The sequence below is a fragment of the Patella vulgata genome, chromosome 5, assembly GCF_932274485.2.
Source record: "Patella vulgata chromosome 5, xgPatVulg1.2, whole genome shotgun sequence".
NCBI lineage: Eukaryota > Metazoa > Mollusca > Gastropoda > Patellidae > Patella > Patella vulgata.
The window spans coordinates 28,839,189-28,861,165 of record NC_065883.2 but is presented as its reverse complement, the minus strand read 5'-3'; the positions used below and the strand labels follow the sequence as shown (position 1 = coordinate 28,861,165).

Here is a 21,977-nt window from a genome sequence, read left to right as displayed (position 1 = left end):
GTCACATAGTTCGAGGCCCCCCGTGGGAAAGGAAGACAATCAGGGTGGTAGTAAAACGAAATTAAATCACTCTAAGACTGTATATAAACCTGTAAATGCGTAGTTCAAATGTTATTGGTGGAAAGCATTTTAAACTTTTAAGTGAACTAAAATGTGTGTACACAAATGCAGATAGTTTCATGAATAAAATTGATGAATTTAGAACACGTTTTATTAACGACGAGTCAGACCCGAATATTATCATTATTACAGAAGCGTTACCGAAGAATAGTAGATACAGTACATCTAAGGCAGAATTTAACATAGATGGTTATGACTTATTCCCAGAGTTAGTTGGGTGTATCTATAAAAGTCCGTCATCCTCAGAGGAGAATCACAATGAATTAAGTGAGCTATTACTCAATATTAGTAAACATGAAGAATTTACTCATATTCTGTTGACAGGCGACTATAATTTTCCTGATATAGATTGGGATTCATGGACTGCAAGAGAGAAGACTAGCCTGGACTTTCTAGAATGTATTAGAGATTGTTATTTTCAACAAGCAGTGGACCATCCAACAAGGTATCGCATAAATCAAGAGCCATCATTACTAGATCTTATAATTGTGAACGATAGTAATTATATACAGAATATTGAATACTTGGATCCGGTCGGCCGCAGTGATCATTGTGTATTATCATTTAATTTTAAATGCTACCTTAGCTATGAAAACACAAAGAGTGAAAAGTTCAACTATTTCAAAGGAGATTATGTTAAACTTAGACAGGAACTGGATATAGACTGGACTGAAACATTACAGGGTAAAGACACAACAGAAATGGTAGACATTTTTTATGAACAAACTAATATTAGCCATGCAACATAACATCCCGACTAAGCGTGTTGGTACTAGAAAAGGTAACACCCCACTGAGCCCGGAGGCTAGACGCTCTATTAGAAAGAAACATAGAAGCTGGGAAAAATACAGATTGAAAAAAGATAGCGAAGGCTACAAAGAGTACACTAAAGCCCGAAAAAAGGCAAAATCGATTATTTCAATGGAACGGAAGAACCGTGAAAAGCAGATAGCTGAATCGGCAAAAACTAATAGTGAAATACACACGGTACGTGATGGAAAGAAAGTTATTGCTTCAGACGATGAACAAAAAGCCGAGATATTAGCTGAATTTTTCAGTAGTGTTTTTAGTATAGAAAACGATGATGATGAAACTTTACTTGAAAATATAAAATACGATGAAAATTCAAACGACAATGATTTCACAACTGTTGAATTAAAGGAACAAAATACTACAAAATCACCTGGTCCAGATCAAGAGATACTGTATGAATTAGCAGATACTATCGATAGGCCACTCTGTAGTATATTTAACAGGTGCAATACCCGAAGGATGGAGAATTGGTCAAATAACAGCACTCTTTAAGAAAGGAAGTAAGAACTCTGCATCCAACTATAGACATGTTAGTCTTACCGGTATAATATGCAAGTTAATGGAAAAGTTAATTAGAAAAAGAATTATCCAACATATGGACAGATTTGACTTATTTAGTGTAAAACAATTTGGTTTTATGGGTGGCAGATCTACCACACTACAACTCCTGAAGGTACTAGACCATTGGACTACCATACTCGACAATGGTGGAACCATCGATGCCGTTTACACTGACTTCATGAAAGCCTTTGATAAGGTACCACATATAAGATTAGTAAACAAAATACGTTCTTATGGTATAAGCAATCAGACATGTACATGGGTTAAGAAATTCTTGAGTAACCGAAAACAGAGAGTACAACTAAATGGATCCTTTTCAAAATGGCATAGTGTGACGAGTGGTATACCGCAAGGCTCTGTATTGGGACCAATTTTGTTTGTTCTATTTATTAACGATCTACCTCTAACTGTGGAATCTGATGTATACATGTTTACAGATGATACGAAGTTATATAGGGAAATTACCAATCAAAGTGACATTGAAATAGTCCAAAATGATATCATTAATCTTTTTAGATGGAGTGAAAAATGGCTATTGCATTTTCATCCGGACAAGTGTAAAGTCTTGTCTATCTCTGGTAAAAGACAGCAACCAAGAACCACAAACTACACGATGCCAACCTACGCAGGCTCATATGTTAATTTAGAATCTGTTGAATCCGACTCAAAGCTTAATTTCGAAAAGCATATACAGACACAAGTGAATAAAGCAAATCAAATAGTTGGGATAATCAGGAGGTCATTTAAATACTTGAATTTTAAAACATTCTGTCTATTGTTCAAATCGCTTGTCAGACCTAACCTGGAATATGCGAGTAGCGTTTGGAACCCATACAAAATTAAAGACATAGAATCAATTGAGAATGTTCAACGTAGGGCCACTAAAATGTTACCAGATATGAAGGACTTGACATATGAAGAACGACTCAGAAAACTAAAGCTGCCATCACTGAGATTTAGACGACTGAGAGGCGATATGATCGAGACATATAAAATTTTAACTGGTAGATATGACAAATGTGTAACAGAAGATTTACTACCGATCAATAAGAGTACTTTTCACCAGACTCGTGGACATTTACTGAAATTAGTTAAGAATAGATCTAGACTGGAAATACGTAGACATTACTTCACAAACAGAGTAGTATAGAAGACTGGAACAGCTTACCAGAATCAGTTATCACGGCCAAAAACGTAAAATCTTTCGGTAACCGATTAGATCGACTGTGGCATAACCACCCCATGATGTACGACTACTCATATTCATGTAGTGAAGGAAAAGTAACCGGGAGAAGACAAATTACTCAAATAGATGATGAAATAGAGCCAAATATAGAGGAGCAAGCTGACTCCTGCGTTTGGAACAGACATAGGTAGACATGGGTAGGTAGGTAGGCATTATGGGGGCTTAGATAAAGAGTTGACTGTGCTCGCTATAATAGTTATAAAAAAGCTAACGTAAGTTGAAAATTTCAGTCAAATGGCTGCACTCTGAACGGAAATATTTAGTTTTTGAATTTTAGGCTAGCCTCGATCACCATTACTAAAGTCAGTACGATAAAACACAGTCTCGATTATCCACTTATCGATTTAATTGTTTTTCAAAGAAAGATCTGCAATAATAGGCAGATTTAGCTTTTGCATAATGTATGTTTAATCTAATTCTGTTAGAAAAAACATGGACCTTTCTTTTAATATGTACTATCACTATGTATAAGCTAGTATAAGGTCCACCGAAAAACTTTTGAAAAAACATCCCGCTACTCTGATTTAGCTGTTCAAAAATATTTAAAGTTTTCTATTTCTTTGGCCATTTCTTTATTATAACTAGCTAGCAGGCCAATCCCAAATTTAAAGAAAACAGTTGACCATTCAACAAACGATAAATTATTATCAAACTGCACGCTTTCATGAATCAGATAGAGTGACGTCAATTAAACCTATAAATAGTATCTGTAGATCATGTGATCAAACAAATCAAGATGGCGATGTACCTATCAGTACCGTTAAAGAAGACTTACGATGTTGATTTTGTGAAACCATTACGTAGTTTTATTCAAAATACGTTTTCATCTGCAGAACCAGATGACTACAATACTGCCCTTAGCGAATTTAACAAATTAAGGAATTTGATGATCACGAAATCGGTTGACAAACACGAATCTGCACTTGAAGTTCTCTATCGGTGAGTGTAAAAATTTATATTTTTCGTTTTGTTTCGAACAATGAAACGAAACGAACAACTGTCTGGCCTCACTTAATTTCGACACACCCAATCTACAAGATCCAATGTTTATTTAATTGTATGTGTCCTAAGTAAAATTCAATTAAAGAAAGATAAATAATAGGCTTTCAACAATTAGATGTTGAGAATTTCTTTCAGTCTTTGTGGATTTCGAAATAAAATATTGTGTAAATGAGTCTATCATTCTATTTTAAGAGAGCTTATAATGACATTTTGTCATGTTTGATTATCACATTCGTCTAATCAATAGCAGTGTATTAGATTTATAAAGTATAAGCTTATATCAGGAATGGTCCAGTAGTAAGTTTAATTCAGTTTAGTTGGGACACACCCAACAATAAGTTATCTGCTCATTAGTGAACGATTCAGGATATATATATATCCTGATTACGACTGGTGGTCATCTGTTGCCATGATGCCACAATATTTAAAGGAGCTAATATTTGGGACCTAGAAATTGACCCTAATGGGTTGCAACGCATATATAATGATGTAATCTGATTGTATATAAACTGAATTACATTCAATTGTTTCGTTTTAACCTCTAATTTCAAATCAGTTATGTCCAGCCAAATACGTCCTGAGTCTCAACCGAATGGCAATTTCTAGCGTCCGGTTATTCCAGTCTATTGTGCATGATCTCCAGATAAGATGTTTGACAGGAGTGTTGTGGAATATGTCTAGCCTCGTTCTTTCTGGTCACTTGTTACAAATGACGCTGAAACGCACTATGGTACACGATTCGTGTACCAATGGTAAAATGGTTATTTTGTCTTAAATATTAGATATCAGAAGCCTACCTTTTCCCGGTAAGATCACAACATCAATGTTGATTTGAATTGACAAATAATTCATATTTTCAAGGTGTAAGACTTTGTATGATATTGAGTTAGAGACTTAGCTACTTTAACTTTACTTTAAGCAACTTTAAACTTTATCAGTTAATAATTTCGATAAAGTAGTATAGCATGGTGTTCTTTAGGTCCAAGCACTGTTACTTTCTAAATAAACCCAAATTCTTCAAATCATAAAACATTCCAAGGCATAAATTTTAGATACTGTTCCAGTACTCTTCAACTTTCTTATCTACTGCACTGCCTCAAATTACTGCAAGGGTGGGGGGTCACGGTGGCTAAGTGATTTCTCAGTTATAACAAATAAACAATGTGTTGTTTTTTCTTTTTTTTTACAGATATTATGATCAACTAGTTGCTATAGAAAATAAATTACCTATTACAGAAAATCAGGTAGAGCATTGATTATTAGGTTGAAGGAGAATACTACTTTAAAAAAAAATTTTTATATGAAAAATAACATTAATATCTTTGGCCCTGGGGGGTTGGGTGGCTGAATGGTTAGCACGTGCGCGCTGTATCATAAAATCTGTCATTGAGTCAACTGGCGTGGTTTCGATTCCCCGGTTGTACGTGACAAGGAGTAGGGTCGTCTGGCCAACCTTCTGGGGTTTTTCCGGGTCCTCCGGTTTCCTCCCACTGCTAAAGACCCCAACGCGCAACGAATTATGGAAATAAAATTGAACCATATGTTAGTCCCGAAATGACCTGGTTTGTGTCGAGTGGACTGGACGTTAAACCCTCCCTCTCTCTCTGACCCTGTGAAAGTTAAAAAGTAGTTCTGAATATTTTTACAAAGGCAAAATATACCAAAAAAACCCCAGAATTGACATTTATGCATATTTTTTTTTCTGTGAGAAATGTATGAGACGACAGATGTTATGAATTTCCCAATAGTTCTACCAAAATATAGCACTAAATAATGAGCAGTTTGGGATATATTGATCTAGCTTTGACTGAAACGAATATATAGCTTGGATAAAATAGTGTGAAATTTGTATATTTGGACAAAGGTCAAATAATGTTTCTCGTACGACTGGTTGAGAGGAAAAATGACCTTCACCTTGTATTTGAAATATGCAGACAACTCAATATACAAACAGAAAAACAACCAGTTACTCAGAAAGGCTGTAGAGACTAATATTCGTTGCAGTCCATGTAGAGACAATTTAGGCTAGAATGATTGAAACTGACTTTGAAAAATGCCACAAAAGACCTACATTCAGGGTGATAATCTATATCAGGAAAGTGCTTTATACTGGATTTCGGACATTAAAACATTTATTTTCAATTGTTACAGATTCGAGTTCAGTTTAAATGGAAAGATGCCTTTGATGTTGGATCATTTTTATCAGGGAAGCGATCATTGGGTAGGTTGAAGTAAGAAACACTTGGGTAATTTGAAATATGGTTGGTCATCATCTGGTCAGATAGTCCTTGTATCTAAGTTATTTATTATTTGTGAGGCAGTTATTTTCAGTCTCCCATCTGACTAGTGATAATTTTTCTCCTACCACAACAACTATTGATTTATTTACGCTGCATGTGGATATGCTCACATTGAGTAGCATATAAAATTATACTGATTTTGATCAGTAGAATGTACTGATATTTTTAGGAGCAGTCTCAGATATTTTTCAATGAATAAAACTGGTTAATTCTGTGTGAAAGACTCATAGAACTCTTTCTAGTGCAACTGTCTGAAGCTCTATGATACCCTTTCGAAGAAATAAAAGCTGCAATGTATTCCATGCCATTTAAATGCCTGGGGAATTTTGTCTATGTACTTCCCAAAATGGCAAAGTGATCATTGCAATTGTTTGTACCAAAGTCACTCATAGAATGCAAGTCCTTAAAAGAATTGTGTTTCCACATTTAAAAAATCTGGTTCAGACCAGGTAATTGGGCTAAATCTTTGCTTATTTGTGCTTAAATTGCACACATAAATCCACTTTTTTTAAGGTGTCCAGTGAAATCTTATAAATTGATATATATTTATATATTTTACAGCTATTGCCAGTGGAGCTTACGAGAAAGTGTGTATGTTATTCAATATTGCTGCGTTACAGAGTCAGATAGCATCAATTCAAAACTCAGATAGTGATGAGGGCTTAAAAACAGCTGCTAAATATTTCCAGGTAGAATATAGAATAAATACAGGCATTTATGTGCATTTAGTGGGAAATTGATTTAGATTTACTTGAACTAGATCACAATTTTCTAAAGCAAAAAATACATTATAATAAATATTGGTAGATCTATTGATCCACACCAGGGTTCCGACTTTACCTGGTACATTTTGTTAGGCTAACTTTACTCATATTTTAGTGGAGAGTTGAAAAAAGCTCCCCTTAATCAACAAATTGAAAAGTTTGCTCCCCTAAAAAAGCTCCCCCAGTTTCGATTAGAAGAGTCAATTAGATATTAAAGGAGTGATCTGATTTTAAGGAGAGTGATTAGTTGTGTGTATGGGAAATGGTTCTGAAGATCAATAACTACATGTAATGGGGTCATTCCTGATTTCATAAATCATAATAAATCGCTCATGACTTTAGAAAGGAGAGCGGTTTTTAATTATAAGAGGAACGAGAAAAATCTCCCCTCGATCGACAGTCAGGTGCGCATCTGGCGCTCGAGAGCAATCACTCGCCTTAAAAAACAATGAAATGTGGTTTTCCAATAATGGGTTATGTGTTTAAGCTTTTGACATAAAACTCTAAAATCAACTTTTTGCTCAACTACAGTTTGGAGGTTTCTAGACTGCAAAGTAATATATAAGTTTGAAGTACAATCAGTATTTATTTTTAGAAAATACTTTATAACACCAGTCCAAATATGTTTTTTTCAGGTCACAGACCAGTTAAAATTTCTAAAGAGAATTTTTTAGAAAATTCCTGTGGCCCCTACACCAGATCTACTATTACTAACATCATTTCTTATATTTTATTACAGCAATCATGTGGTATATATGGCCATTTGAAAGATATCGTGATGTCACATGTTCAACAAGATCCCACACCAGATTTAAACCCAGACACCGTCAGTGCTTTAAGTTCGTTGATGTTAGCTCAGGGACAGGAGGCTTTCTATAGAAAAGCAACTAATGGTATGTTTACTAAGTTTACTATCAACAGGTACATGCAATAGTATTAGTTGGTCATAAAATTACATTTGGCACTATCTGTTCAATAGCATAGCCACAACAAGGCTTTCTGGGGCTGAGTGTCCCTATAAGCCCTTCCAATAGTTGTCTGAAGTATCAGATTCTCTCTCTAGCCTTTTGAATTGCTATTGATAGGAAGTGTGACATTCCACAAACACCTCTCATTCAATAGTTTCAGAATATTTTCCTGACTGAAATAATTAATCGATCAAAGCAGTTTCTTTAGTAATAAATCAAATAACTGCTACACTGTAAATATTGGGCAATTATGACTGCTATACTATAAATGCCAAGTGTAATTAAGGAAAGTTTTTTGATTTGACTAATTCATTAATTCTTATTTGTAGATAAAATGAAGGATGCTATGATAGCCAAGTTAGCATATCAAACATCAGAACTTTATGCTGATGCTATGAAACTCATGCAGTTAGCTTCTATTAGAGAACTATGGCCAAAGGTAATGAAAATTATTAAAATGTAAAGATTGTATTTAGAAATTGTGTTGTGACCTTTACAAATGTTCCCTCAAACAGATTGTTTTGTCTTTTCTTATCCATAAGATTTGGACCACTGTAAAGCAAGAATACTTTGTGAATATGTAATGGATGCAAAAACATGTCACAAACTGCTGCATTTTATTTCCTACTACTGTTAACAAATCAGACAGATTAGTTACTTCCTTTATGTCCATATCAGATTACTATTAATGTGACAGCCATATTACAATAGATTAAATTTCAGTAGGTTATTTATAAAATAAAAATTTATGAAGCAAGTAAAACCACATTCTGAGTACATTACTAGGAATTGATTTGATTATGGTAATGGCCAAATGCAATAATTTCATGACTCATTTTAGTTCTTAGATCTGAAACTTTTTGATTGATTTCTGTATATTAATTATTATAGGATTGGATATCCACAGTCGCCATGAAACAGGCTGCATTCCACGCTATGGCTGAATATTATCAAAGTCAAGTCTCAGCTCAGGCAAAAAATTATGGTGAAGAAATTTCGCGACTTCAGGTGAGTAGCCATAGTGACTGAGCCATAAAAGTAGGAAATAGAAATTCTACTTAATTAAGAAATCTTGGAGTCCTTATTAATTAAAAAACTGTATTTAAGTTGATATCTCACGTGGGAGTTTAATTGATTGAAATACCAAATTTCGAAAACATATTTTTCCCAAAAAAAATTCTGCAAACTAAATGAGGAGACAACCATAATTTCATGGATGTTCATACTATTAATCAGTTTCTACATGTTCTATTTTTAGCATGCCAATGAGCTTTTAATAGCTTCACAAACTCGTGGTGGAACAACGTTCGGTTTCCGTAATGAATTAGCTAAAGTTCAAAGGGGGCTGGAAGCAGCCAGGAAAGATAATGATTTTATCTATCATGAGAAAGTACCTGAAGTAAAAAATCTGCCACCTATTGGAAAAGCAGCCATTGCTAAACCTCTGCTACCCACTGCACCCTTTAGTAAAAATTTCCAAGGTGGGTCATTATTTTTTTTAACTGTTTTGTAATTTACTAAAAAAAAAAGGATTAAAACTGAAAAGATAAGGGCAGAAATTAGAATTTCTAGATATATAGAGAGAAATTTATTAACAAAAAGACAGATAATAAAGTCACAATTTTAATGCAAAACTGAATCCATGGTGGTCTTATAATAGCTATAAAAAATTTTATATGCCCAAATTTTCATGGGGACGTATATTGTCGTTGCCCCTCTCCGTCCAACCGTCCGTCATTCACATTTTGTTTGTGTACACGCTACAGGTCACAATTTTTGTCCGGTTTTAAGGAAGCTTGAAATATAGGTGTATCTCCCAAAGATCTCGGTTCCTTTCGAAATTGACATGTATTATTATGGCCCCTGATTGTTTGAAAAATCAGGGTTTTTTTTAGTTTGTTCTCTATCCATCTCTTGCAGAATGTGGACGTATGTTGCCTGGCAACCACTGGTTATTTCATAAATGAAACATTCTGATCATTTGTGGCAAAAATTAAATCAGTATAAAATTGTTTTGATTATGAGATATTATTATATAAAACTGTTTGTATTTGTAGATTTATTCAGTAAACTTGTTCCTCTGCCCGTTCACGAAGCATTGATAGCATTCGAGAACCGTAAAGCACTCATTGCTAACACAGAGATTGGTCGACTCAGAGAAGCAACACAGCTAATGAATGGGTTTGTTTATTCTTTTTTTGTAAAAAAAACCCCCAACTATGTGTATTTAGAAGAAAAACCTTAAAGTAGTAATATTGTTAATAATTCATAATGTCCAGTCTCAGTATGGAGTTGAAACATTATATATTATAGCCAGTTCGAAAATTAGTGAATCTAACAAACCACCATATTTCGAAAAGACCGTATAGGTTTTGAAAAATTTTTAATTGTTAAATAGGTTGGTAATCAAAATGATATTTGTTTACAATATATGATGGAGAGATACATAATGGACATTCTTCAAGAGTATCAAAGCTTACCGTTAAAATTTTAAAGTAAAATGCATATTCAACAATTAGTATTACTTAAAGTTTAGTAAAAAAAAATTTTCTAGCTTGTAGAGTGTTCAATTTAGGAAGTCAAAGTTATTAATATGTATCTATGGGGTTCTTAATTTTTATCATTAAAAACTAATCTCTGAAATAGAGAATCACCTACGAGTCTTTTTTGATATCAAAAAAGATGAATAGAAGTTTTTATTTATCGCCCATAAGTAAATAAATATTATTCTTGAGGTATAAATTATATTCATTTAACGCGATATCTCCTAGGAGGCATCGCTCAGAAGAATATGAAAGTTATCACACAAGCAACATCTACAGTAGAATGTGTTATTGGGAGATAAATTGTGGGATTATATTGATTTGTTTTCTTGTTTTAGGGTTTTATCGTCTTTAAATTTACCAGCTGCAATTGAAGATTTATCTGGACAGTCAGTACCACATTCTGTTATAGAGAAAGGGGACCAACTCAAACAGTGTGGTGGTTTAGATTATATCAATAAGTTGATGAGTGATTTACCAGAATTACTACAACGTAACCGTGAAATTCTAGATGAAGTATGTGTGTAGTTGATGATGTTAATTTATTTAGAGTCATATATTGTTATTAATCCACTCCAACTCTTTCTAGTCACTCTAGAAGACAGTTTTTTCATTTCTCTTTTTTAAAAATGGAAGAATTATTCCATTTGTCTTTGGCAAAAGGACCCCTTTTTGAAGTTGTCTTTAGAATCGGATACACTTGTCAAAATTGTTTGATTGCTAAATTAGAAAAAAAAAACAAATAAGTAAATTGATCTTAGTCATTCTATTAGTTAGTTAAGGAGGACCACGCCACACATAAACAAAACCCATAAGACAAAGCTGTGGACAAGACACACAATATATGTAGATATTGCAAATACTGAATAACAAACATATATATCAAATCAAGTGAATAGATCCGGGGCTAGCCATCAGTGTCCACTGCTAGTCGTGCGTTATTAACAGAAACATTGCTATTATTTAAAATTATATATTTATGTATTTACAGTGTAATAGACAGCTAGATGAGGAAGAGAAATCTGACAATCAACTTCGTGAGCAGTTCAAAGAAAGATGGACTCGTACAAAATCTGAAGTTTTAACAAAACCTATGCGAGAAGAGGGCCAGAAATATGGAACTATTCTGAACAATGCCATTCAAGCCGATAAAGTAGTCCACGAAAAATACGAGAAGCACAAAAATGCCATTTCAATATTGTCAAAACCAACGGTGAGAATTTATGATAAATTTAGAGTAACACCAAAATATCTGATTATTCATACTGGATTACTGTTGTAGTGAGAAGAAAGTACTCAATTGTAATGGTGACCCAAAGTTATAATGTTCTGTCAGCTTTTAATCGACTATACCCAAAATGTGCTCACTATTGAATTTGTATTTAACTGGGAAGAAATGATGACAGCTGTACCTGACAAACTATTTTTAAATTTGTGTGCCAGACATGTATTAATAATATCAATAAAAACACAGAAAAATTGCAAATCTGTGCCAGACAAAATAACAGGCACCAGAGGGGTTATGCCTGACAAAGTCTAAATTTGTTTCAGACAATGTCTGTGACAGGTGTGTTATTTACAGGCTTGTTGTACAGTTACGGCAAATTTGTTGAAAATCGGCTAATAGATGTGACCATTTATTGAAATATTCCATCACCTAGACACAAACTCACTAATTTATAAACAAATAATTAACATTTATTAACACTTAAAGTTATAGTTTTCTTAGGAGAATTATTCCTTTTATCTTATCTGATGTTGATCTATTTTTCTCTAGGCTGAAATGGAGAAAGCATTGCCGTCTGCTAGTCCTGGTGCTGCCTTACAAAATTCTCCAGTTGTACAAGAACTCCGTAAAAACATGGATGGTGTGGAAACTCTGAAAGCTGAACGTGATGTTGTAGAAACAGAATTGAAAGATGCCAAGTTTGATATGAGTGAGTTGAACTTTGAATTACTGCAACAAATGATAACACTTTACCCTTCATTTAAATTTAAACTCTGACTCTTGACACTTGAACTGGTCTCTGACAATTGAACTGGTGAGAAGCTATGGCATTGCATCATTTAGCAAATAGAAGTAGGGGATACTCAATTGAATGTTCCACTGAACAGTGGCAATAAATTAAATAAGAGGATTTCAGATCACAAAGTGTGCACGTTATTGAATAAGAAAACATTACACTAAACAAGAGAGATGAAATGTTTCATTACCTCACTATTCTGCTTACATCACAACAGTTATTGGGACGACAGAACTGTGAGTTCGGTTGCAGTGCTGTTCAGTTCAGAACACTCTGGATTCGAACACACCCAATTGAGAACTTGCTGACAAATCTAACACTTCCGTGAAGTACCATGCATGTCTTGGAAAAGAATGAGGTCCCATTGTATGAAATCAGTGGTATAATTTGAATGTAACATATTATTCATTGTAATTATTATAACTTCAGCGAGTAAGTTTATGCGAGCTTTAGCAGAAGAAGGTTTGATAAATGAAGAATCTATATCATGTGAAGAATTAGATCGAGTTTTTGCTCCACTAAGAATGCAAGTAGCTGATAGCATACATAGACAGGAGACATTATTGGCACTCATTCAGGTATACTATTTATTTTACTTTCTAAATTTATCAGACAAAATGCCTATGTTAGCTCCTTTTGTACTTTACCCTACTGCTGTCAGTCAAAAGTTTCTGATAATTTGTAGTCTGTTATTTTAATACACTTGTAGCAATATTGTGGAGTTTTATAAAAAAGCACATTACTTTCGTCTTGGCAAATTTACCTGTGTAATTTTCCATCTTTTCTTCAGGTAATGTAGTATATATTGTTTTATGCACATATAAATATTTTGTTTTCCAGAATGCAAACACAGATTTCTGTAATGCCAAATCATCTAACCAATCAGCAGCTAGCCGAGAATCAATGTTAAAAGATTTAGCATCTGGTTTCGATATGTACATGGAACTGAAAGGAAATCTGGAAGAAGGAACTAAGGTAAGAGTTATTTGCCCTTACTTTCCAGAGGCTTGCATTGAGAAAATCTGAGTGAAATACATAAGAAATAAACAGCTAATTAATTCCCGATTCTATCTTTGTTAATTTTTATATAATTTATAAATAAGTGTTAGTGCTGGATGTTGTAACTAATTACGACACAATTCGTATCCTGATCTAGATATCCTTTCAATTTGTCAAACTTCTGGTACTCATGTGAGTGAACAGTTTTGCATAGTCTACAAACAATTTGAAGAACCAAATTTTTCCATGTTGATTTTTTCAAGTGCTACTATTATATTTGAAATACCTAAATCCACAAAATTTTACAGTTAACTGCTATTTTCTTTAATGTATATAAAATGGTTGGTATTATAATGTTAGTACCAACCCAAATGTAAAAAACATACCGAAAACACAAGTGCTTATGGTTGGATTGTTTATTGTAAACATGTTTGACTACCAAACAGCATTTACTGTAGTATTATTGTTTCAACCAAAGCTGAGGACACGATCCAATGACTGTATTTCTGAAAGAAAAAACAGAAAAGAATTATTTTGAAGAAAGGATTCAGTAGCTTGCGATTAAATATGTGATGCTGAATTGAAATACATTGATTCAACAATATATCGCACCAGCATCTAGTTATTATTTATTATTATTTAAACTCTACTTTCAGTTTTATAATGATCTGACACCACTATTAGTACGACTTCAGAGTAAAATTTCTGACTTTTGTTTTGCTCGTAAAACAGAGAAGGATGAGCTGATGAGTGATTTACAGAGACAAATTGCTAACACACCAACACAAGCTCCACCAGCAACACCAAAATATCAGGGTGGACCTGGTACCTCTTCAGGTTAGATAACTCTTATATGTTGTTTAAATAAGTGTGTTATGGTAGATGTACTGTTAACGTTTATTGGTTAAGGAGCATGATAAATGGCCAGTCTATAAAAAATGTCTCAGTCATTATTAAAAAGATTGAACTTTTTCCAAGCTGATTTAGATTTTGGTCTAATGCAAACAAATTGCTCTTAAAGTATCAGGTACCATATTGAATTAACTACCTGAAACTTATTTACTCACATTAAATTATGGTTTCAATTTAAAGTTAAGGACATTTTCTTCAAACAGTATTCATTTGAGAATTTAAGAGCCAAATCAACATAAGGTGCCTCTTGAGGTATAAATTTTTTGTCCAAATCACAAAACTTCCTTATTTAATTAAAAGTTCTACTTTTCATTTATTTCCATCAGCTTCATCATCAAATTAATAAAAAGCTCCTTCTTTTATTATTTTAAACAATTTATTTTCTGTGTTTATTTAGTATAAAGGAATACATTTCAACTTCATACTGTACCTGGACCACCTAAAACTACTGCTCCTTAAGGACCGTATACAGTACTAGTTCTGTGACTGGGGCGGTTTGAGGCAGTCCAGTGAGCAGTAGTTTCAGTCTGTTTCGAAAATGTACAACAAAATGCATGTATCTTGTCTAGAACTGCTTCACGGGTAGACAATACTTTTATGTACCAGTTGCTAAATGGTTGGTGTCAGTCATTAGTCAAATATGTGATAGAACTGGTTAAACACATTCCAACACAGAGATCATTGTTACGATAGATGTGTAACGAAGATTTGAAGAAAATAATTCAATCTCGCTAGATAAGAAAAAAATAGAAAAGGCCTGTACATTCCCTTGTTTTTATTCATTCTATACTTGATATAAACATGGTAATGCCTGGGCTATTTCTATTTTTGTTCGTTTTCTCTTATCTAGTGACATTCAATTCTTTTTATGAATCGTCAGATATCCTCTCACAGTCTCATATAGCAACTTTCGGTCTTCGAAGGAATTATCTGTGAGCAGAAATTCAGCTGTATATCTGTTATCGCTCGTTACTTCAGACAGTCATATAGAAGGATAACTCTTGTTTTTCATTTTTTGCTTCACTTCCGCTTCTTCAAATCATCATTTCGCATCTATCATTGCAATGATCTCTGTGTTAAAATTATATTTGTAATGTGTTTAACCAGTTCTATCACATATGTAATAATGGTGGACACCAGTTTGACCTTTAATTATTTGTAGAGTCAATGAAATATTGTAAACAAACTCGAAACAATTTTTAGACATATATAAATGTGACTATAGAAATTTCTTCTAGTATTAGATATAGAGTATGGTGACAGTGTATTCCTTTAAATCTTTGAAGCTTTAATATTCTTTAGTTTTCATTATTTTTAGTTTAACATTGTGTGTTGATGTTGTATTTTATGTGTAGCTCCAGTTCCGGCATCTAGGACGGCCCCTCCCCGTCCCCCACCCCCAACAATTCCAACATCAACACCCACCAGTAACAGTTCTAATGAACCCCCATCAAATGGTAAATTTATTTTTGATTTTGGTTTAATTTATTTTGCATGCCTTCTAACCACCTGGTCTGTACTGTCCCAGATAAAATTTTTGACCAGCTCTTGCTAAATAAGACACATGTCGTAGGTCCCTTATTTTGGTTACAACCCGAAAAATTAAATTTTACGAATTTTGTGTCCCCATCATATTTCACACTTGTCTTCAAACATGAACTTTTTTTTAATTCCTTAGAGCTGAAAGGCCAAAACTTTATAGAATTTCATGAAATATGTTATTGTTTTTGGTTGCTGTAGAGACTTGCTTCGTATATTTTAGTAATTTTTGATTTTTCTTTCCTTAAAAATTAATACTATGGTGTATAATAACTTCAAAGCTAAATATCTCTGCCATATTGAAAGATAAATGATGTCACACATCAATTTAAAGGTTTTTGAATACAGAATTTAAATTGATGCCAAGTTGTAGTTTGATTTTTTGTCTTATTTAACAAAAGCAGGCAGAATATGCATCCCTTCCTATGCTTTTGTTATTGTAATTTTTTTTTTTTTTTTTGGTGTTTATGATAAGATACTAGAGATTTCATGACCTAAACTTAAAATAATATCGGATTACAATTTCATTCCCATTATTATATTGGCTTTTTGTAACTTTAAAGATACATTATGTAAGAGCTAAATCTGCCTAATGCAGATCTTTCGTTTGGTTTCAAGTGTTATATAAATCATTAATTGGGCATTAATACACATGCCAAACCCATTATCAACTCTCTAGATCATCGGATGCTTTTGTTTTCAACAGATTTAAACACAATTGAAGTAATTTGACTGAAATTTTCAACATATTCCCGTTTCATTGCACAATAATGTAAAAGACACTTTTAGTTTAACATTATTTCAACCTCTTTTCCTAAATCACTTCGTGGTCTTCAACAAAATTATTTAGATTTATTGCTTCAATGGTTATTATTCAGATTTGTCAAAAAAATGAAGTATATCCTTTTTAAGAACATTTTCTAGGAATCATTGCTTTTATAAAGGCATAATCCAACCCACATAGGATTAGCACACTTATATTCTTGTCCCATCCTATAAGGCAAAATATGGTTACTTGGCCACCAAAAATAGGGTAGGTCGGTCTTTTTTTGTCTTTTTTTGTTTCGTGGGGTTTTTGGGTTAAGATTGAATAGAACTACGCAAACTAATAAATTAATCTTTTAATAAACTAGGGGGATTGGGTGGCCAAATGGTTAGCACATGCGCGTTATATCATAAGGTTTGTCATTGAGTCAACTGATGTGGTTTCGTTACCCCGGTAGTAGATGACAAGGACTAGGGTCGCCTGTCCAACCTCAAGGGTTTCCTCCGGTTTCCTCTCACTGCTAAAGGCCCCTACGCACAAGCGTAACCGTAAACACAGGTAACTTTGCCGGGGGGACCTAATAATTTGTTGTTCACTGTGTAAGCTTCTAGAAATAAATTTTGTCACTTTTGTAGCTTTGAAACATTTATGTTTTTCAGCAAGTGCCCCACCAGCTTCAAGTGCACCCCCTTCACATCCACCCCCATCTTACCCAGGTCAACCCCCACAACAAAACTATGCCCAAGGTAAGTAGTGTTTGGAGCAAATTAAAAGATTTACAAATTCAATTGTGGTGATTTTGCTCTGGGGTTTCTCTCTATCAAGTAGCATCAGATACATTTAGATATTCACAGCTGTTTTCCACAAACAGTACCGGTTTGTGTTCACTTTCTAGAACACTAGATGACACTTGTATGTTTTGGAATACAACATAGTTTGTGTTGTACCTAATTATATTATATCTTTAGATGCACATTAATTCAACAGTCTAATTAAAATTGAATCTTTATTTCAATAATCTAATTAAATATTAATCTTTATTTGAATAATCCTATTTAAAATTTTATCTTTATTTTAACAATCTAATTTTAATTTAAATGATCTAAATTATATTTGGGTTTTCATTTTGGTTAAATTTGTTGGTTAACCTTTATTGCCAAGCCAAAGCATTTTCCATTGGCTAGATAAAAAGGTCTTATTACTCTTATTTTTAATTAGTTTTATATTAACAATCTGATCAAAACACAGATCTATATTCTGTTGCATTTTTTTTGTACTTTCGATGGCCTCTACTACATGAAGATCTGATCAGTTGTACTGAGAGGTTGCGTTAGGGATCATACGAGCGGCTTTTGACCCTATGGTGTCAGACATTTGATTAACCAATCAGCGTTGATGTTTGTAGTAGGATACCCACAGTTCAGTGCATCACACGCCTAGAACTCGCTGCAACAGACCTTTTTATACGTCCACATTCATAATGTGAACGTATTATGCCGTCGCCCCTGTCTGTGTGTGTGTGTGTGTGTATGTATGTATGTGTGTGTGTGTGTGTGTGTGTGTGTGTGTGTGTCTGTCTGTGGTTCGCCTACAGGGCGCAATTCTTCATGGATTTTCTTCAAACTTGGTATACTTATTCCTTATACCCCAAGGAAGATCCCTATTGTTTTTGGTGCATGCCCGACCCCCCGGGGCAGAGCCACGCCCATTTCTAGTATTTGTTTGTTTGTCGTCTACAGGCCACATTTCTTAACTAATAATCTTGAAACTTTGCATACACATTCTTTGTACCCTAAGGAACATCCCTATCGTTTGGGGTGCATGCCCAACCCCCAGGGGCAGAGCCACGCCCATTTTCTTTTCGTGTGTCTTTGTGTCGCCTACAGGGCGCAATTCTTACTGGATTTTCTTCAAACTTGGTATACTTATTCCTTATACCCCAAGGAAGATCCCTATTGTTTTTGGTGCATGCCCGACCCCCAGGGGCAGAGCCACGCCCATTTCTAGTATTTGTTTGTTTGTCGTCTACAGGCCACATTTCTTAACTTATAATCTTGCATACACATTCTTTGTACCCTAAGGAACATCCCTATCGTTTGGGGTACATGCCCAACCCCCAGGGGCAGAGCCACGCCCATTTCCCATTTTCTTTTCGTGTGTCTTTGTGTCGCCTACAGGGCGCAATTCTTACTGGATTTTCTTCAAACTTGGTATACTTATTCCTTATACCCCAAGGAAGATCCCTATTGTTTTTGGTGCATGCCCGACCCCCAGGGGCAGAGCCACGCCCATTTCTAGTTTTAAAAAGTACCATATCAATCAAAGCAGGAATGTGGACGTATATTGCAGCGGTAGCGATGCTCTTGTTATTGGCTAATCCCTCAAATCAACCAGAACGTGTTGTATAACAACTTCCAAATAGGATGTGTGTTTTAATCATATTGTTATATTAACTTCTGTTACCCATAAGCCACCTCATATATTTCTAACTTTACAATTTCAAATCTCATATCATAAACTTATAGTTGTAACTTTCAAGAATAGATGTTTGGTAGCAGAAATCAATTTCTACCTTATTTGTATGGCAGAATTATTTATAATTTATTTTGTTTTTAGGGTCATATGGAGCTGGATGGAATGCACCATACCCCCAACAACCAGGTGGAGGTTACCCAATGCCTGCCATGCCAACAGGTTACAACTCATACAACCCTTATATGTCATATCCCCAACAGGCCCCACCTCCTTCACAAGGAGGGTATCCTTATCCTCAACAACAAGGGTATCCCCAACAACAAGGATATCCCCAACAACAAGGATATCCCCAAAATAACTACCCACATGGAGGATATCCTGCACCCCCTTATCCCAATCAACAAAACCCACAATGGAGATAAGATTTGTAATTTATGAAAAATGGCTAATTTTAAATGTTCCAAGTTTCTGGAATCTGGAAACTGACTATAACTATAAGTTCAAGTTTCTAGAAATCAGAAACTGACAGTAGACTACATATTTTGTATCTTTCAAGTTTCTGGAATCTAGAGACTATAATTAAAATCTAAACAGTTGCTAGTGGTTGTAAATACAGGAAGAATGTTAATTAAACTAATAATCAAAATGTCTAAATATATTCACAGAATTATATGCAGTTTAATTGTCAGAGCGAAACATTGATTAATATTTTGATACTGTACGTGGGTATCAGCTCAAGTGTTGTATCAATATATTATGCTATGTGTTGCTCAAGACCATTTTTAACAATTTACAATACAGACACTATCCCGCATATATTCATTTCGATGAAATTGTCCAATATGTACGATTGCCCTTACGTTATTTGAAATAATGGTACCCAACATCAAAGGATGTCATCGCATCTGTATTTTGATACAGGATAATGACTTTAATATAAAAATTATATTAAATATAATTGTTCAAAATGTGTAATGGTCAAGTAGGCAGAAGATAAGTTTCTTGCAAGAACATAAAAGAAATAATGGTGAATATTTGAATAACTGGTATTAGAACATAACCTAAGATTGTGACCTGGTAGTAAAATATCTTTCAAATTCTGTGTGGTTTTTTTTTCTCACAATACCATGTTTATGTTATGTCATTAATAGAATGTATATTTTTGAAAAATGTTTAAATTGTTAAACTGTTGTGATTTAAGCTTTAGCTAGATTTTATGCAAATGACTTATTAATATTAATTTATACATTTTGCAAGACAAGATGAGGTTGTAGTTGTCCTTCAACCATGATTTGAAAGTGTATGATTTTTGTTGGTTGTAGTTGATCGTAACAACACAAGTATGTAAATGTCTAATTGCCTCTTCTGGAATCAATTCTATTACTGTCCCCCTTAGTAAAGTGTTTTTCAGTGGGATGCTTTACTTGGCATACTAGTTTGATTCCGTTTTAGTGAAAAAAAAAAAAACGACTCTGAACTCATAAAGCAAAACTTGAGATGCTCATCAAATGAAACACTCAGACTGGGTGCCGTTTCACAAAGCTTCTGTAAGACATAAATACATGGAAATCAAATATTTTACTATACAACTTTATTTTACATGTATTCAAGTAATTTGACCGATGCTTCGTTAAGCGTGCCCCTGGTCACAGTGTACACCACTGCATCGCACAATATCATTTGTTGTTAACATGCAACTTGTAATTATGTAAATATGGTAAACTAATGCTGATGATTATCCGATCTGTTATTTTCCACCAAATATGTTAAAATATCTCGGGATAATTAGATTATTTTTGTATCCCAAGGAAAATTGTGTCTTTTCATTGTTAAATTTAACTGTTGATATATTTGTTCAATATTTTCTCCATCAAAAATTTTGTCACATTCTTTTTGACCATTTCTCCTTTAGCATAAAAGGAAGTGAACAATAAAAAATACCTTTATTGTATTTCTGTCATTATTGTTACTGTGTTATACATGTGTAATATAGTTTTCTTTAAATCTGATATGGTAGTTTTAAAATTTTCGTAAAGTCTTTGACATAAAAGTGATACCGCAAATGTTATGTCATAATAAAATATAAATGTAAAGTTTTATTAATATTTTGTTGTTTCTAAAATTAATCTGTTGATAGGCGTATCTTGACGCAACTGCATAAAATGTTATCAGTCATTGTTTTTCAAGGTGCTGCTCGATTAAGCTAGAGAGCCATCAAGCACCTGAATCTCGATCCAGGAGAACTTATTAGAGCTTAAAATTGGTCCCTATAACTTCCATATTCTATTTTGTATCAGAACAAATTTCTGGCTATATAGACTGAAAGGAATCATTCTCTTTATTCTGATATAATTGGAATAAGAGATTCTTTTTCATCTCACTAACCAAATATAGAAAACAATGGCCATGTTATCTTTGGCAAGAGATTAATTTTTTGCATCACATAACATTATGAATAATATATGTTGTGTTTTAAGTAAGCTGACTGTGTTGCTGTGGCTTGGTTTGCCAGATTATATTATCCATAATTTACTAATAACTAGCTATATTTTTTTTTCTCTGTCATTAGAAGCAGCACGGGTGCCAGAGTAGTCTTCGTCTAGGCAAGCCAACTACTTGCAAACCCACATCTTTCAAATGTCAACTAACTTAAAACCGCTAAATCTATTCTTAATTTCAAGAAATGAGAAACATCAATCTTTGATCATTTTTCTTAAATACAAAAATAAACTGCACAAAACTGAGATCTGTACCCTAGGCAGCAGCATTGTTGACCTAATGGTAGCATTGGAATTGATTAGAAGAACGGTATTCTTAGATTGACCTTGCAATGGGACAAATGTTCTTTATTTTAAATATTTACAGTACTTAAATTTATAAAACTGAAAGATAATTTATCCTTATAATGCATGCTGGGTTTTTATACAAATTGGTTAAAATTAGGT

The 21,977-nt window shown here is 33.8% G+C and overlaps 1 protein-coding gene across 2 annotated transcripts; it reads left to right on the top strand.

Annotated features, from left to right (window-relative positions):
* Nucleotides 1-3,447: 3,447 nt before the first annotated feature.
* Nucleotides 3,448-21,750, top strand: LOC126820866 (programmed cell death 6-interacting protein). 2 transcript variants are annotated; one of them, XM_050549001.2, is made up of 18 exons: nt 3,448-3,679; nt 4,932-4,986; nt 5,894-5,963; nt 6,604-6,731; nt 7,546-7,699; nt 8,104-8,213; nt 8,666-8,782; nt 9,033-9,255; nt 9,832-9,955; nt 10,656-10,833; nt 11,309-11,530; nt 12,095-12,254; nt 12,771-12,919; nt 13,182-13,316; nt 13,997-14,177; nt 15,608-15,709; nt 17,217-17,303; nt 19,174-21,750. In XM_050549001.2, exons 1-18 carry the CDS (start codon nt 3,477-3,479, stop codon nt 19,452-19,454), a joined length of 2,679 nt encoding a protein of 892 aa, XP_050404958.1. In that variant the 5' UTR covers nt 3,448-3,476; the 3' UTR covers nt 19,455-21,750. The 2 variants fall into 2 exon arrangements, with proteins under 2 accessions (XP_050404958.1, XP_050404959.1); XM_050549002.2 differs by lacking the exon at nt 15,608-15,709.
* The last annotated feature ends 227 nt before the right edge of the window (nt 21,751-21,977 follow it).

What these genes read in the sequence shown, in the direction of transcription:
- LOC126820866 (XM_050549001.2), top strand. Translation starts at nt 3,477, where the DNA reads ATGGCGATGTACCTATCAGTACCGTTAAAGAAGACTTACGATGTTGAT. An exon ending in TTAGAGAACTATGGCCAAAG is followed by an intron (nt 8,214 to 8,665) that starts GTAATGAAAATT and finishes TAATTATTATAG; the next exon opens with GATTGGATATCCACAGTCGC. An exon ending in ACAACAAAACTATGCCCAAG is followed by an intron (nt 17,304 to 19,173) that starts GTAAGTAGTGTT and finishes TTTTGTTTTTAG; the next exon opens with GGTCATATGGAGCTGGATGG.